Source organism: Papio anubis, chromosome 2, assembly GCF_008728515.1.
Source record: "Papio anubis isolate 15944 chromosome 2, Panubis1.0, whole genome shotgun sequence".
In the NCBI taxonomy this organism is placed as follows: domain Eukaryota; kingdom Metazoa; phylum Chordata; class Mammalia; order Primates; family Cercopithecidae; genus Papio; species Papio anubis.
Window position 1 is genome coordinate 95,927,056 of NC_044977.1, and position 17,251 is coordinate 95,944,306.

The following is a 17,251-nucleotide window of genomic DNA, read 5'->3' on the forward strand; positions in this document are numbered from 1 at the left end:
AAAAAGTGACCCTTCGTAAAATTGTCAGTTGACATGCCATGTAACAATAATGTTAAGTTTCTCTTTCCAGGTGTCACATTCTCAGCACTTTTTTGGAATCAGCAAGTTCTTCCCTCCAGCCCTAACATCTCACAGGCCAGAAAGCCTAGGTCTAATTATTCATTCCCCAAACATCAGGCTTCAAAGAATCTCCAAATCAGCAGGCTCTAGTGTGTGGAGGACATTAAGTCTGGAGTGAGGTACCCTAGGTAGAGGAGGTTACTAGAAACCGTAATCTGGAGTTTAATAGCAGTTTGGGCTGAGCTTCTTACAATGAGGTGTAAAATAGATGGTAGGGATGCACACCAAAAACATTCCATAACACTAAAATAACCTTAGCCCTCATGTGGCCAGTGGATAAAAGAAATGAAACTAATGCCACATACGGTCAAGATTAGGTTTCTGCCTTATGTAGAAAAAGTAGGGGCCAAAAGGTATAATCAACTTACTTGTCACCCTCACACTCAGGAAAGTCTGAGATTCTGAGAACAAAAATCCTCTCAATCTTATACAAGTGAGCTCCTCACATCCTCAGGATAAGGAAAAGACTGGAGCACTAAGTGGTCAATTCTAGGCTGGATGCAGTGGCTCAGGCCTGTAAGGGAGTCCAAGGCAGGAGGATCACCTGAGAGCAGGAGTTTGAGATGAGCCTGGGTAACATAGCAAGAACCTGTCTGCACCAAAAAATAAAATAAAATAAACTTTTTTTTGAGACAGGCTCTTGCTCTATCACCCAGGCTGGAGTGCAGTGGCATGATCTTGGCTCACTGCAACCTCCGCCTCCCGGGTTCAAGCGATTCTCCTGCCTCAGCCTCTTGAGTAGCTGGGATTACAGGCATGCGCCACCATGCCTAGCTAATTTTTGTATTTTTAGTAGAGACGGGGTTTCACCATGTTGGTCAGGCTGGTCTCAAACTCCTGACCACGTGATCTGCCTGCCTTTGCCTCCCAAAGTGCTGTGATTACAGGCGTGAGCCACCGCACCCGGCCATAAAATAAACTTTTTAAAAATTAGGCAGGCATGGTAGCTCACATCTGTAGTCCCAACTACTTGGGAGGCTGAGTTGAGAGAATCGCTTGAGCCTGGGAGGTCTAGGCTATAGTGAGCTAGGATCATGCCACTGCACTCCAGCCTGGGCAACAGAGTGAAACCATCTCAGAAACAAAAAAAAAAAGTGGTCAGTTCTACAAAAGATAAAGAGGCATATGGAATAGAGGTATAACCAATACAGGGGAAAGTGAATGAAATGCAACAACACTGCAGTTTGAACCTCATCTGACACTGGTTGTGTAGTCTTGAGCAACCCCAATCACATCTTTCCTCTTTTGTTCTGAGGATCTGATGTGGCTCCATCCCACTGTGTCCTTCTGAAGTCATGAATTAAATTTCAGTGCACAATAAGCAAGACACTCAAATTCTTTATCATCCCAGAGCCCAAAATCTCAGGAAGTGCTTCCACTTTGGAATTTTTTTTTTTTTTTTTTTAAGAGAGAGGGTCTCACTCTGACACACAGGCTAGAGTGCAGTGGCGTGATCCTAGCTCACTGCAGCTCCAAACACCTGGGCTCAAGCAATCCTTCCACCTCAGGCTCAGCATCCAGAATAGCTAGGACTATAGGCATGCACCACCACACCTGGCCTTTTTTTTTTTTTTTTTTAGAGACAAGGTCTTGCTATGTTCCACAGGATGCTCTCGAACACCTGGCCTGAATCAATCCTCCCACCTCAGACCCCTGAGTAGTTGGGATTATAGGTGTGGGCCACCATGCCTGGCACACTTTAGGATTTGTAAGCTCCAAATGCCCTCCTGCTAGGCCAGCATTACTCTTCCACTCCTGTTTACTATTTCATAGCTATTTCAGTTGACACAGGTATGTCTCTGCAGTTGCATGCATTTTCCTCCTCCTGCTGACCCTGACATCAATATAATTGAAAGCATTTTGTTAAATTGTGATAGGACTTTTAAATCTCTAATTGAAAAATACTGTTTTTTATGGGATCTTCTGTTTAATAAAACCACATACCTTATCTTAGGGAAAGTTGCAGAATTCTTGCTCCTGGCAGACACTTCATGGATACACATACTCACCATGCCTCCTTCCTGCTGACAACTGGGGACCTAAGTCACAACCTGCAGACTGGCACACAGAAATGTCTGACTCTTCAGCTGAGTTCAACAAAGAGTTATTGAGCACCTCCTAAGTACCAGGCACTGTTGATACAAAGGTAAACAAATTTCACATTGTTCCTTCCCTAGCAAAGCTGAAAAAGGGAAAGATGTGTGAACAAACCATTATAATGTAACATAATAAAATGATGAAAAATACAAGACAGAATAAAACATCCACGAGGTTAGAGACAGCTTTGAGGTATTGCCTGAGCACATTCCTAAGTGAAAAATGGGAGTTTTGCAGGCAAGCAGAAGCAGGGAAGGGAATTGAGGCAACAGGAATAGTATGTGCAAAAGTGCCAAAGTAGAGTCCCAGAGGTGATATTCCAGAATCACAGGAATTTGAACTATGGAATAGAACATGCCAGGCAAGGAATGGCAGCTGGGGATGGCAATTCAGGCATGGGCCAGATGAGGGGCCTTACATGCCTCTTTAAAGGACTAGTACTTTATTCTGAAAACAATAAGTAGCCAGTTATGCTTACAAAGATCAAGAAGAAATGTGAAAATGGCGTAATGGGGCAAGAAACCAGAAGACTGTAAGATAAATTTTACAATAGGAAGCCCAGGCACAGTGGCTCATGCCTATAATCCCGGCACTTCGGGTGGCTGAGGCAGGCACATTGCTTGAGCCCAGGAGTCCGAGACCAGCCTGGGCAACATGGTGAAACCCATCTCTACAAAAAAAAAAAAAAAAATACAAAAATTAGCCAGGCATAGTGGCACATGCCTGTAGTCCCAGCTACTTGGGAGGCTGAAATGGGAGGACCGCTTGAGCCTGGGAGGTAGGGTATGCAGTAAGCAGAGACCATGCCATTGCATTCCAGCCTGGACCACAGAGTGAGATCCTGTCTCAAAAAAAGAGAAAGAATTAAAATTAAAGGAGTAGGGGACTGGACTACAATTGCAGTGGAGATGGCTTCCAGAGATAGGAGATAATTTCAACAGGACATAGTGATTATATGGATATGAAGAGTGAGAGGGAAAATTGAGGGTGAGGGCAATGCCTAGGTTTGGGGCCACACTGGAGTGACTAGGCACATCATAGGCCAGCAACTGAGAGAAAATCAGAGCATATAAGTGCAAGTGTGAGAATATGGGGTCATGGTAGTGGAAAGACTAGTTATTTACCTTTGTTTCCCCAGAATGTGAAAACATGCCAGATTTTCTCAGCCTGAGAATTAAAAATCCAGGATCAAGTCTGTTCCATTTGAGAAAATTTTTCCCACAAGAACTTATACATATCTTTTTTTTTTTTTTTTTTTTTGAGAAAAAGTCTCACTGTCTCCCAGGCTGGAGTACACAGGCACAATCTCGGCTGACTGCAGCCTCCACCTCCCAGGTTCAAGTGATTCGCCGTGCCTCAGCCTCCCAAGATATCTTTAAAGTTTTCTTGTTTCTTTGTTAAGAAAACTCTCCCTATTCTCTCTAGTCTCCACTCATAATTCTCAAGATAGTGTACAAATATTGCTATAAATATTCATCAGGAAGTTCCAAGAAAGGTTCTGTTGGGGAATGGTTGATATATTAACTCATGAAATAAATATTTACTGAACATGTATTATGTGCCAGTAATTAATTATAGTGTTTTTATCTAGGAAGTATAAATACATTGTTTGTTTTTGGTGAAATAATATTTTCATGAACATATTTAGAAAGCTTTTACAGCGGCCAGGTGCCGTGGCTCAAGCCTGTAATCCCAGCACTTTGGGAGGCCGAGATGGGCGGATCACGAGGTCAGGAGATCGAGACCATCCTGGCTAACACGGTGAAACCCCGTCTCTACTAAGAAATACAAAAAATAGCCGGGCGAGGTGGCGGGTGCCTGTAGTCCCAGCTACTCGGGAGGCTGAGGCCGGAGAATGGTGTGAACCCGGGAGGCGGAGCTTGCAGTGAGCTGAGATCCGGCCACTGCACTCCAGCCTGGGCTACAGAGTGAGACTCCGTCTCAAAAAAAAAAAAAAAAGAAAGCTTTTACAGCATTTTTACCCATAATGTATTAATTTCCTCAATTATGACTTCATTGGTGGTAGGTTTTAAGAACATAATCTTCATAGAAAGTGAAAAAGATATATGATATTTATACCATATTCCCATTAATGATAATTCACGGCCCAAACCTATCCTAGAAGGCAATTGCTCTAGAAAAATCGATGAGTTCCAAATAACCAAGTATTCCAGAATCAACTTAATTTAGTGTTTTTAATAGCCACACTTTAAAAATGCTATAAGCTTCACAGCTTAGAAACTATTTTAAATACCAGTCAAAGGCTATCCTCAATCTTCTGGAGCTCAATTTCTGGGTAGCAGTTAAGAACATGAAAGGAATTTGGGAAATAAAGGGAAAACTATGTCATTTCTCTCAAAAGAATAAAATACTGTCACAGTCAGTGGCAAAATGTGCTATCCTGATTTTCAGGGATTTGAAAAAGATTCTTTTAGAAGTCTTTCCAAAATCATTCCATGACAAATGTCAACACTTTTTTAAGCGGCCCCAACGTCCAATCAACTGAAAATTCTATCTTCTTTCATTACTAATGCTTTCTCCTAAAGACCAACAAACTAAGTATCACTTTGTTAGGATGCTGTTAGTCCTAGTGGGTCTCTCTCCTCTGGTCTCTGTACACCAAGAGCCTAGGCAAAGTTACAATAGACAGGTGTACACCTTAGCACAGGCAGGGTTATGTAGGTGACTTGCTCAGTCGCATGCAGGCTTCCTGTTCTGAGGCTTGTCACTTGAGCAGACCATTTCCTTCCTGGGTGACCATTATTCCTCTGAGATAGATATTGGGTCTTACTGGTTCTCTGAACAGGTATGACTGCCTTCCCATAAACCAATATCATGAATTCTAACTTGGTCTCCTGTTTCATTCTTAGCTCTGAGTCACCCCAAAGCTTGGAAGAATCAGGAAAGACCTTCTTTACTGGCAGATCTATAGAGGTCAGCCCAGTTGTTGCTTTATATCTCCTTTTTTTAAATGAATGAATATGGATTTTTTTTTTTTTTTTGGTTCTTATTTGTTTCTGTCTCCTCTTTACCGGACCACTTCCACAGGTTGGGAGCTTTCCCCATGGTAGCATGGTCAGGGCTGCCTCAAATCTGGAGGCTAGACTTAGCACTACATCAGAACTGTGCCACTTCACACTGACAGGCAGTGTTTAGGAAAAACATCTCAACTTGCCAGCCAACGAAAATGGGTGACAAGTCAGAAGATGGGGCAGGGTGTAGTAAAGTTAGCAGAAGTGCTAACCTAACAAATGCCCCCTCAAGCTGTAAGAGTCACATAGGGAGACAGTGGCAATGTGTAGGCTTTATCTGAAAAGCAGGAATTTCTTTCTACCCTGTATTCCCAGATGCCCACCTCGAGTAGGCTCTGCATTCCCTAAGCTCTCACCTCCATTTCTGGAAACATTCCTCTCAGAGTACAGTAGCCAAGGCTCCTTCTTCCTTCCCTCCAGGAACTCTACCTGCCCCTCTACTCCCAGTCAGATTCATAGTCATCCTCACTAGAGAAACTGTCATAACCTAAATGCCAGCATTATTCACCACTGTGAAGTTTCTGATGTCTGAAAAGGACTGAACTATGTCTGAAGAACTTTCCACACTCAATGCACTCATAAGGCTTCTCACCAGTGTGAATTCTGTAATGTTCACTAAGGTGTGCATACTTGCGGAAGGTTTTCTCACACTCACTACATTTATAGAGCTTCTCACCAGTGTGAGTTCTATGATGTTCAGTAAGAGATGAGCTATGAGCAAAGGCTTTCCCACATTCTTTACATTTATAGGGCTTCTCTCCAGTATGAATTCTCATATGCTGAGTAAGGCAGGTGTTCTGATTAAAGCCCTTTCCACATTCATTACATTTATAGGGTTTTTCTCCAGTGTGACTTCTCTGATGCCGAATAAGGCAAATGCTCTGAATGAAGGCTTTACCACATTCACTGCATTTGTAGGGTCTCTCCCCCGTGTGTATTCTCTGATGTTTAGTGAGTGGGGTGCTCTGAGTAAATGCTTTGCCACATTCCTTACACTTATATGGTTTTTCTCCAGTATGAATTCGCTGGTGTTTAATAAGAGATGGGCTCTGACAAAACGCTTTGCCACATTCTTTACATTTATAGGGTTTCTCTCCAGTATGAATTCTCTGATGCTGAGAGAGGTTTGCCTTTGTTTGGAAAGTTTTCCCACATTCATCACATTTATGGGGTTTTTCCCCAGTGTGAATTCTCTGATGTTGTGTAAGATTTGAGTGTTTTCGAAAAGAAGAGCCACATTCACTGCATACATAAGGCTTCTCACCAGTGTGAATTCTCTGATGATGAATAAGGTGTGTATTCTGATTGAATGCCTTCCCACATCTATTACACTTATAAGGTTTCTCTCCAGTGTGAATTCTCTGGTGTTCAGTGAGATGTGAGTGATTGCGGAAGGAATTCCCACATTCATTACATTTATAAGGTTTCTCTCCAGTGTGAACTCTTTGATGCTGAGTAAGAAATGATCGACATCGAAATGTTTTCCCACACTGCTCACATCCATATGGTTTCACTCCAGTGTGAATTCTTTGATGTTGAACAAGGAATGAACTACGACTAAAGGCTTTCCCACATTCCTCACATGTGTAGGGTCTCTCTCCAGTATGAGTTCTCTGATGTTGGGTAAGGGATGAGCCCTGAGTAAAGGTTTTTCCACATTCGTTACATTTCCAAGATTTCTTCTGTGTGCAGAGAGTTGGACATTTACTTTGGTCTGAAAAATCATTGGTGTGTACATTACTTGTTTCCCACTGATGCAGACTCTCTTCTGTAGAAACCCTGAGACGTGTAACAAGGCTTGAGGTCAAAAGCAAGCTTTTCTCAAAATTGTAGTTTTGACTAATAATTTCAGGGGGTGCTTCTTTGTGGATGAAAGTTATTCCCCCAAAACCTCCTTCCTGGAAAAGGCATGATTCAGCAATCTCCCTAGAAGAGTTTTCCTTCATGCCCTCACATGCATATTTTTCTTCAAATGTAGAATCTTGGTATTCATCCTCTTGGAATCTCTTTGCTACTATCCCTGATGAATCAATTTTACAGACATCCTGCTCTGGAGCAGGCTTGTTCTTGTTTACCCAGCCTGAAAGAAAAGAGCAGAATGAATATCTCCTATACAGGGCAGAGTGAAGGCCCCTGATCTTAACTTTTGGCAGACCTCAGTAATGGCCTATGATGAAGGGCCAGTAACAACAAGTATGGCAAGTAACTTAAGAGTTGCAACTGGTAGAAGAGATATGTATCAGGGAAATATGATTACCATTAATGAGGAACTCCCATAGAAGGGGTAGCTACAGACACCCAAGGAGCAAGAGAATGAGACAATGGAGATAAATGAAAAACAACAACCAACACATAGGCTAAGATTAGGGCAAGACAGGAAACATGAATGCTTTATATTCAGAGTAGAGACTGGGAGAATGTAAACAGGAAAATGCTAGAAATGAGAATAAAATTAGTACTGGGAAAAAGATGGCCCCAGACATGTTCACCCACCGCTGCCCCCAACATCCCTATAAGAGACAGTTATTTTATCTCCTGAGCCTCACCCAGCTTCTCTTCTATAATTTCTAAAGGCTTCCTGTTGGCTGGCTATTTCTCCCACTGCTTGCCCCTTGCTCACTCACCTGGACAAGTCTCTCTTCTAATCTCTCTCTCTTCAGTTCCTTGCATATTCAACATCCACAGACTGTCTCTTCACTTTGATTGGAAAACACTTCAGGCTTGAAAAACTGGGAGCCCTGCTCATGGGGAAAAAGGTGCAGGGAGAGAGGGAATATTACTGTCCCAGTAAACACAACAAAGAGCTGTTGCCTAGTGACACTATCTAATAACACACACAATAACTCTCAGGATAACAATGCAGAAGCATCCGCAAAAATCAGCATTGGCTTGTAGCCTCCTAGGTTCATACCCCATTTGTTAGCTGTCCAAAAAGTGATAACATCAGACTAACATACTATCAAATATTTAAGTACTTGATAAATAAATCAGAATGTTATTCATTACCTTTTTATAATGATAAAGATTAAATGAATAGGTATATTCATATCAATTAGTACACTCTGTCTATCATACAATAATCTATATGAAAGTTAGTCAATATAGTTAAAAGTTATATAGCAAAATATCCTCATAGCAAGGCTTGTGTAGTAAGTCTGATTTACCCACTTCTACCAAACGCCAAGAGGCTGAGATAGTGTCAGGGAATGCTATCTACTTGATACAAACTAGAGACACACTGATTGTCCTTTCTTCAAGATGTCATATCAATTAAACAGCTTTTCTTCAGGTATAGCTCAGTGTCACAGGACAGGCTGCAGTTAAAAAGGAACAAAAATAAATTTAATTGTGAAATAAGTTTTGACTTACAAAAAAGTTGCAAAAATACCAGTTTCTGTAAATGCTTCTTTTTAAAAATGTCAGAATCAAAATTGTTCATTCAAAAATATCTCTCCATTTAACCTTGAAGTGAGAAGCAGAACTGGCAGCATTATTCAAGGAAAAAGGGAAGATCCAGAGATGATTTTTACCAGAGTCAAGAACTTGGAAGACATGAAAGAATAAAATAAGTCTGCTCAAGTACATAATAAGCTTGGTCTTATGGACTTCTCAGTGAAGTCTATGCTTTTGCATTGAACTTTAAAGTTTTAAGAAGATACTTGGCTGGAAGCAGTGGCTTAGGCCTGTAATCCCAGCACTTTGGGAGGCCAAGGCAGGTGGATCACCTGAGGTTAGGAGTTTGAGACCAGCCTAGCCAACATGGCGAAACCCTGTCTCCATAAGAATATAAAAATTAGCTGGGCATGATGGCAGGTGCCTGTAATCCCAGCTACTCAGGAGAATGAGGTGGGAGAATCACTTGAACCCAGGAGGCAGAGGCTACAGCGAGCTAAGATTACACGATTGCACTCCAGCTTGGGAGACAGAGCAAGACTCCATCTCAAAAAAAAAAAGAAGATCCTATCTGGGTTTTCCTGATTCTCATTCACAGGAAGAACATAAAGGGACCTGTAAGCTACTACACAATCCTACAGAGACTCAGAGACTCATGCAAGCAGACTGGGATTTGGGTGACTAATCAGTGCTAGACACTGGAAAAAGAAGCCAGACACCCTATCTGGCTCCAACTTGTGTCATAGCTGGATAAAGACATTAAATGAATCATTTCAAATATGGGAGTTACAAAACTGCAAGTATGGGGTGCTACAGAATGTAGAGCAGAGGGGACCTGATATGGTCTGGGTCCCCTTTAGACATGTGAAAGGGAAAAGTAGGCCAGGTACGTTGGCTCACGCCTGGGATCCCAACACTTTGGGAGGCCAAGGCAGGCGGATCATGAGGTCAGGAGATCGAGACCGTCCTGGCTAACATGGTGAAACCCCGTCTCTACTAAAAATACAAAAAATTAGCTGGGCGTGGTAGCACATGACTGTAGTCCCAGCTGCATGGGAGGCTGAGGCAGGAGAATCACTTGAACCCAGGAGGCAGAGGTTGCAGTGAGGCAAGATCGTGCCACTGCACGCCAGCCTGGGCGACAGAGGGAGACTCCATCTCAAAAAAAAAAAAAAAAAAACAACAAAAAGGCCGGGCACGGTGGCTCACGCCTGTAATCCCAGCACTTTGGGAGGCCGAGATGGGCGGATCACGAGGTCAGGAGATCAAGACCACCCTGGCTAACACGGTGAAACCCCATCTCTACTAAAAATACAAAAAATTAGCCGGGTGCGGAGGTGGGCACCTGTAGTCCCAGCTACACGGGAGGCTGAGGCAGGAGAATGGTGTGAACCCTGGAGGCGGAGTTTGCAGTGAGCCGAGATTGTGCCACTGCATTCCAGCCTGGGCGACAGAGCTAGACTCTGTCTCAAAAAAGAAAAAAGAAAGGAAAAAGTAGAGAGACAAAATGAACATACAAAAGGAATCAAGTAAGGAATCATAGTAATGCCCAAAGTATTGAACACCAGAAATGAGACATAAAGCCTGAGGGCAAGCCAGTTCAAACAGAACCCTAAAAAACATTTTAAGGACTTTACCCTAAAGTGAAGAGAAAGCCATAATAAGGATTTGAAAAAGTTTGATAAAATACATGACATGATTAGATCTGCTGTTTTATGGAAACACATTCCTCTGTCTACAGCAACAGATAATGTGTGTAGTAGGGGGGAGTGGGAGGGTAAGGTAAAGACTTGAAGATCCCTTGTAAGGCTATTTCAGTAGTCCAGTATGGGGACTGGATTAAAAGAAAGAATCAACCAGAATGAATGAATATTGGTGGGAGGGGTGAGAGAGGGAGATGTCAAGGATAATTAGCCAGTTTTGGGTGATGACAGTGACCTTTAGTGACAGTGGGTACACTGGTCTGGAAAGCAATAAGATACCTTTAGTTTCAAATATCTACATAGAAGGTAGAACAGGGCAAACATAGTTGAAAGAGAGACAGGTGTGGCCTGAAGAGTTTTAGACATAAAAAAAGTAATTGAAATCACAGGAGTAACAGATAAAATCTTTAAAGCAATGTGGCTAGGAAAACTCCAACAGTGAGTCTAAACACTTAAAAGATCTCTAATCCCAGCAAGGTGAGGTAGCTCACACTTGTAATCCTAGCACTTTAGGAGGCCAAAGTGGGAGGATCACTTTAGGCTAGAAGTTTGAGACCAGCCTAGGCAACAGAGAAAACTCCATCTCTACAAAAAACAAAAATTTGTTGGGTGTAGTGGTATGCACCTATAGTCAAAGCTACTAAGGTGGAGGATCACTTGAGCCCAGGAGTTCGAGGCTGCAGTGAGCTATTAATATGATTGCATTGGCCAGGCACGGTGGCTCACGCCTGTAATCCCAGCACTTTGGGAGGCTGAGGCAGGTGGGTCACCTGAGGTCGGAAGTTTGAGACCAGCCTGGCCAATATGGAGAAACCCTGTCTCTACTAAAAATACAAAATTAGCCAGGCATGGTGGCGCATGCCTGTAATCCCAGCTACTCGGGAGGCTGAGGCAGGAGAATTGCTTGAACCTAGGAGGCAGAGGTTGCGGTGAGGATGGATCGTGTCATCGCACTCCAGCCTGGGCAACAAGAGTGAAACTCCATCTCAAAAAAAAAAAAAAGATTGCATCACTTCACTCCAGCCTGGGCAACAAAACAACATCCTGTCTTAAAAAATAAATTAAATAAAATATCTCTAATCCTCTAAGAGATGTAAATAAAAATAATTTAATATATGATAAAAGCAGCATTTCTAATCACAAAAGGATAGATAATTAATACATCAAGTTGGCACCATTGCTGACTACCTGGAAAAAAAAGTGTGATTACTATATTGCGCCACACACCAAAATAAACCGAAACCAATTAAAGGGTTAAATATAGAAAATAAAACCACAAAATAAAATATGACCAAAAATTCATCCTGGGGTTAGCACTTTCAAGCATGATGCAAAATGGATAGGACAAAAATTGATAAATCTGACCACATAAAAACAATACCCTGTATATCCAAAATACAAAGAAATGAAGACAAACAAGCTTTTTAAAAAAAGTATTTTTCAGTTATATATCAAGGGATAGATAGATCTAATAAAGATTTCTTACAGATGAGTAAGAAAAAAAGGTGACCTGAGAGAAAAACGGAAAATACAAAAAATACACCAAGAATTACAAAGGCCAATAAACATATCAAAACAATGTTCCATCTTTGTGGTAAACAAAGAAATGGAAACTGAAAGAATGAAGAATCAATTTTTACATCAAAGTGGAAAATCTATTTTTAATGCTACATTCAAGATTCACAAAGGTGCAGAGAAAGAGTTTCTCACACACCAGTGCAAACGTAAGTTGGTACCATCTTTCTGGAGCGAATCTAGCAATATACATCAGGTGTGAAAGTTGTAGCTTAGTTATAGTTAGGATGCTGTGGTCAACATTTTGTGGATACAGGAATTCAGAACAGAATGCTCATTTTGTATATACACCATCTGTAGTGTACCTCAGAGTCATCAGTATGCCATAAAAAATGACTATATTCTGCCAGACACAGTGGCTCACACCTGTAATCCCAGCACTCTGGGAGGCCAAGGCAGGTGGATCACCTGAGGTCAGGAGTTCGAGATCAGCCTGCCCAACATGGCGAAACCACATCCCTACTAAAAAATACAAAAAATTAGCCAGGCGCACTGGCAGGCGCCTGTAATCTCAGCTACTCAGGAGGCTGAGGCAGGAGAATTGCTTGAACCCAGGGGGCAGAGGCTATAGTGAGCCAAGATCACGCCACTGCACTCTAGCTCGGGCAACAAGAGCAAAACTCCATCTCAAAAAAAAAAAAAAAGACTATATTCTTTGACCTAGTAATTCTACTAGAACTTTCTCAGAAAGAAGTAACTTTCCAGAGAGAAGAGAAACAGAATTCTTCTGTTACTTGTAAAAATATCCCCTGAAATGTACACAGAAATAAAGTTTGTCTATTGGTGGACACTGAGGATTGGCAAATTATGATACTTCTACTTGGTGAAAACTATTTAGACATAAAGACAATTAAAAATGAAAATATATGATTATTGGGAAAAAATACTTATGCCATATGTTAAATACCCTGTATAGTAAAATTTCAAGTATTAATATAATGTAAAATATATGTTTGTTAAAATATACATGTGACGTGCTTGTGTCCAGCTACTCAGGAGGCTGAGGTAGAAGGATCACTTGAACCTGGGAGGTAGAGGTTGCAATGAGCTGTGATAGCACCATTACACTCCAACCTGGGTGACAGAGTGAGACCCCGCTCAAAAATTAAAACTTAAAAATACATCTGAATAAGATCAAGAAGGCAAAATAATCATCACTGTGGTAAAATAATGAATTGTGAATAATTTTCCCAAATGCCCTCTATTATCTATATTTTGCTCCACTTTTGCTTAAAAAAAAAAAAAAACTAACAAATCTATAAGAATATATATCAAATTATTTATTGTGATCATTTCTGAAGAATAAAATTATGGTAAACTTTTGCCTTAAAGCCTATGTTTTTGTAATGTTTGAAAAATTTCCCATAGGAATAACTAACTTCTGTAATCAAAGAAAAAGTGAAAAAGCATAATCAGAGATGGCACAGAGATTTATGTACAAAGATCACACTACTACTACAATTGTTAAACAGGCAAATAAACATTGACAGACTACCAAAGATAGATTATGAAAGTATCAAAAATCACAATTTCAAAGAATATTCATGAGAAAATATAATATGTTAAAATAGGAAGATACAAAACACTAAAACAAAAACAAGAAATATGCACACATATACTGGGACTAAGCACTCAATACACAGAAACTATTGTTAATAAACAGATAAAACACACACATTTTAAAAAGACATAAAGACAACCTACACACTTATCTCTAGATCGGTTAATGGGTTACTTTAGTCCTTTATACTCTTCTATAAATTTTACTTCTCCTTCAATAAACATATATTACTTTTATAGTTAGAAAAAGTTACTTTTTAAAAACCCAGAAACAAAAACAAAAACAAAAGGCTATGGTATTGGCCTCCCATTCACAAGATGATAGTAGATTGGATTGGGAGTCAGGAAAGTTTGCTCTGCCAATAGCCTATGTGAGTGGGCCTACATGACAGGCCATTTATCTGAAAAGGGTAACAACTTAGACAATATTTATGGGTCATTCCAGCTCTCATAATCCGTGAATCCTTGATGAGTTAATTCACATAAAGCATTCAAAAAGATATCTACTCGATGGCAGGCACTCAACAGGGGTTAGATGCTATTATGGTTGATACTAAAACCTACAGAGAAAGAAAGACATCTTGGTGATGACCACATCCTTCCAATCATGGATCATCTGAGCTGTCAGCAGTTTGTCAATGTCAAGGGTCAGCAAACATTTTCTGTAACAGGCCAGAAAGCAAATTTTTTTAGGTTTAATGGGTTAAATGGGATATATAGTCTCTGCCTCAACCATTCAACTTTGCCTTTGTAGTTTGAAAACAGAAATAGACAATATGTAAATTTGCCTGTGTTTTAATAAAACAGTTTTACCAAAAAAAAAAGTGGCAGACCAAATTTCGTCCATATTTGCTGACTCCTAGGTCTATAAGTTGCCCAGAAAGTAATGTACGGGTGCTTCTACAAATGCCTATTGTGGAATAATCTGGCTGTTACTGATTTGAAGATGTTAAAAAGATCCCTCTGCAGATCTGGGGAAAGATGAGTATTATGGTGAAAGATAAAAGGAAACAGGCTCTTAATAGCCCTATCCTGCTAACCTAATAGAGAGCTGGCTTCCTCCCTCTACCTTGTAAGGTTTTGCCCAGATGCCACCTCCTTACCCCTCAATAATTAGCTAAAGGAATCTAGGCGAGCTAGATGAAGTTTTTCAAGAATTTTAAACAATCCCTCCAATGAGACCACATTGAAATGTACTCCTCTCTGAAGCCCTTCTTGGTCTGCATGTCGGCACCAAACAGTGCACTCAACCAAGCTGCGGCAGTACACTTTATCTCTTATGCAGCCTTGGGTCACTTAGTAATGTGATCTGGGACAAGTTTTCTACTGTCTTTGTAAGTTTTCTATTCTCTTTGTACCTCAGTTCCCTCACTTAAAAACTATACATAGGCCTGGCGCAGTGTTTCACGCCTGTGATCCCAGCACTTTGGGAGGCCAAGGCAGGCGAATCACTTGAGGTCAGGAGTTCGCGACCAGCCTGATCAACATGGTGAAACCCCGTTTCTACTAAAAATACAAAATTAGCTAGGTGTGGTGGCACATGCCTGTAGGCAGGAGAGCCTGAGGCAGGAGAATCGCTTGAACCCGGGAAGCAGAGGTTGTGGTGAGCCGAGATCGCGCTGTTGCACTCCAGCCTGGGTAACAAGAATGAAACTACGTCTCAAAAAAACAAAAAACAAAACAAAAAAACAAAAACCCTACACATAATACGCTGTTGTGAAGATTAAATCAATTAGCACAAATGCTTCAAATAGTGCCTGGTATACAGTAAGTGCTAAATAAATGTAGTTTAAAATATTACCACCAAATCTGCTTATGCACTTATCGTCCTACACAAGACTGGAAGCATGTTTACATTTGGCAGTCTCCGGCGTCACTCTTTTGTAGCCTCACTCCTGAATTCGGTGTAATGTTTGGCATGTAATGGATAGTAACTCTTCATTGGGAGGCATTAAGGTTTGCATACATGCTATCACATACAACTGTCAACTGGGCTTTGTGAAGAAGCAAGGAACAGACTTCTACACAGTACTTTAGAGACTTCTGTACCCTCCAGAATTGTAACTCAGGTCTCAAGACTCCAAACGAGCGCACTTTACACTATGTGCCGTCTCCTATAAAAACAGGCTCTAAACAAGTTTCGGAGCTACAGGATAGGCCGGGGAAAGAAACTGGTATCTGAACCGAGAATTCTGATCCCCAGGATCTCGTTTCCTGACATGGGTCCTAGGTCTTCATCATCCATCCATCCTTCACTCACTCATTCATTCATTCACTCTGCCATTTTCCTAGGCATCTCCTCTGTGCTGGGCACTGTGCTGGGCCTTGGGGTCTGCAGTGCTGAGGCTGCAGGTTGGGCGGGCCGAGCCGCCAGGAGTGTCCCAGGTTCGGGCGGCACGCGTAGGCAGCAATTCGGGGAGGATCGAGGCCGGGGCTGACTTCCCAAATAACCCTCCAGCCCGCGCCCCAGCCGTGGCTCACCGGGGTCCCCTATTTTCCCTTCCCTGGGTCCCAACCCGCTCACTGTGAGATCCAGGGACTCCCCGCGGAGCGGCGCGGGCGCTCCCGGAGGTTCACGGGAGCCAGGACACCAGCCTTAACTTCTGAAACCGGAAGAGTGGTGGCGCAGCCGGTAGTGCGTCAGCAGCGGGCTCGCGCGGCCATTCTCTGATTCTCTAGGAAGCGGGAGGAACAGCTCTATGGGACCCTAGAAGAAGGCGTTCCCTCCAAGCCCAGCCTGTAACTCCAGCCTTGTTTCCCGTCAAGCCCAGTCGCTTTACTGATATCCCATTAACAACTATCTTGGCCTGAAACACAGTGGCTACCTCAACCCTCAGGAAAATTGTATAGGGAGACGTTGGGATGGAAAGGATGCTGGGTAGGAGCCAGGATGGGCCATCTCAACAAGAAACTAGTATATTCTATCTGCTTAAAATAGTCTCTATTAAGAACCTTGAGTGATGCCCTGTTATGTTAGAATAAAGGACAAACTCCCAATCTAGGCCCACACAAACTGACCTCAATATCAACGTCTCTTAGTTGCCTATCATATACATTCTGCTCTAACGTTACTGAATTCCCATTGGCCGCCTGAAATCCCTTGCCTGTTCCTGACTCTAGATCTTTTCCCCAGGATTTTCCCTTTGGAATAATCTCCCTTCCTTCTAACTGCTCTCCCTAACCTCAGCTATCCAATTTATCCTGGTTCTTCAAATCCCAATGCCAATTCTCAATTGACCACCTAGACGGTTGCCCTTATGGGTCTTTACAGTCACATATCACTATTAATTATTCTAGCTCTAGCTAACCTTCTATTCAGTGCCCTGCTAAATGCATACACTTGTACTTCTTTCATAGGTATTGTTAGGAAGATACACACAAGTAGCATCCCACCCAAGGACAACTGTGAAAGACCCAATCAGTTCATCTTTATACAACTCTACTCAGCTATATGGAGCTATTACTTATCATTATATCTCAGTGTTTAGCACAATGATTGGTAGAGAAGGTATTCAATAAATAAATACTTGTTGAAATCATTAATCAGAAACAGGTGAAATTTAGATTATTTGCATTTTTGATAAACTGAAAAATGAGGATGCCATAGATTAAATCCAGAAAGCAAGCTCTCTGCACATCTGAAAGGAAGTACCACCTAGCTGGCATATTCCCATTCCTTCAGCTCACTCTATCCAGTTGTTATCTCCCTTGGTAGAATGTAAGCTGTTTGAAGGCAGGGGCCTTTTGTGTTTTGTTCATACTGTATCTCTA

At 41.7% G+C, this 17,251-nt stretch overlaps 1 protein-coding gene across 7 annotated transcripts; it reads right to left on the minus strand.

Moving 5' to 3' along the window:
- Positions 1-4,393: 4,393 nt before the first annotated feature.
- ZNF502 (zinc finger protein 502) lies at positions 4,394-16,105 on the minus strand. Of its 7 annotated transcripts, XM_021934499.1 has the most exons (5): positions 16,005-16,105; positions 14,045-14,142; positions 8,489-8,563; positions 7,874-7,987; positions 4,394-7,329 (listed from the first exon to the last, which is right to left on the minus strand). In XM_021934499.1, exons 4-5 carry the CDS (start codon positions 7,926-7,928, stop codon positions 5,750-5,752), a joined length of 1,635 nt encoding a protein of 544 aa, XP_021790191.1. In that variant the 5' UTR covers positions 7,929-7,987; positions 8,489-8,563; positions 14,045-14,142; positions 16,005-16,105; the 3' UTR covers positions 4,394-5,749. The 7 variants fall into 7 exon arrangements, with proteins under 7 accessions (XP_021790191.1, XP_003894620.1, XP_021790189.1 ...); XM_003894571.3 differs by lacking the exon at positions 8,489-8,563; XM_021934497.1 differs by having other exon boundaries at positions 7,874-8,563; positions 15,962-16,064.
- Between the last annotated feature and the right edge of the window lie 1,146 nt (positions 16,106-17,251).

What these genes read in the sequence shown, in the direction of transcription:
- ZNF502 (XM_003894571.3), bottom strand. Translation starts at nt 7,928, where the DNA reads ATGTTGAATATGCAAGGAACTGAAGAGAGAGAGATTAGAAGAGAGACT. An exon ending in TAGAAGAGAGACTTGTCCAG is followed by an intron (nt 7,330 to 7,873) that starts GTGAGTGAGCAA and finishes CTTTTCTTTCAG; the next exon opens with GCTGGGTAAACAAGAACAAG.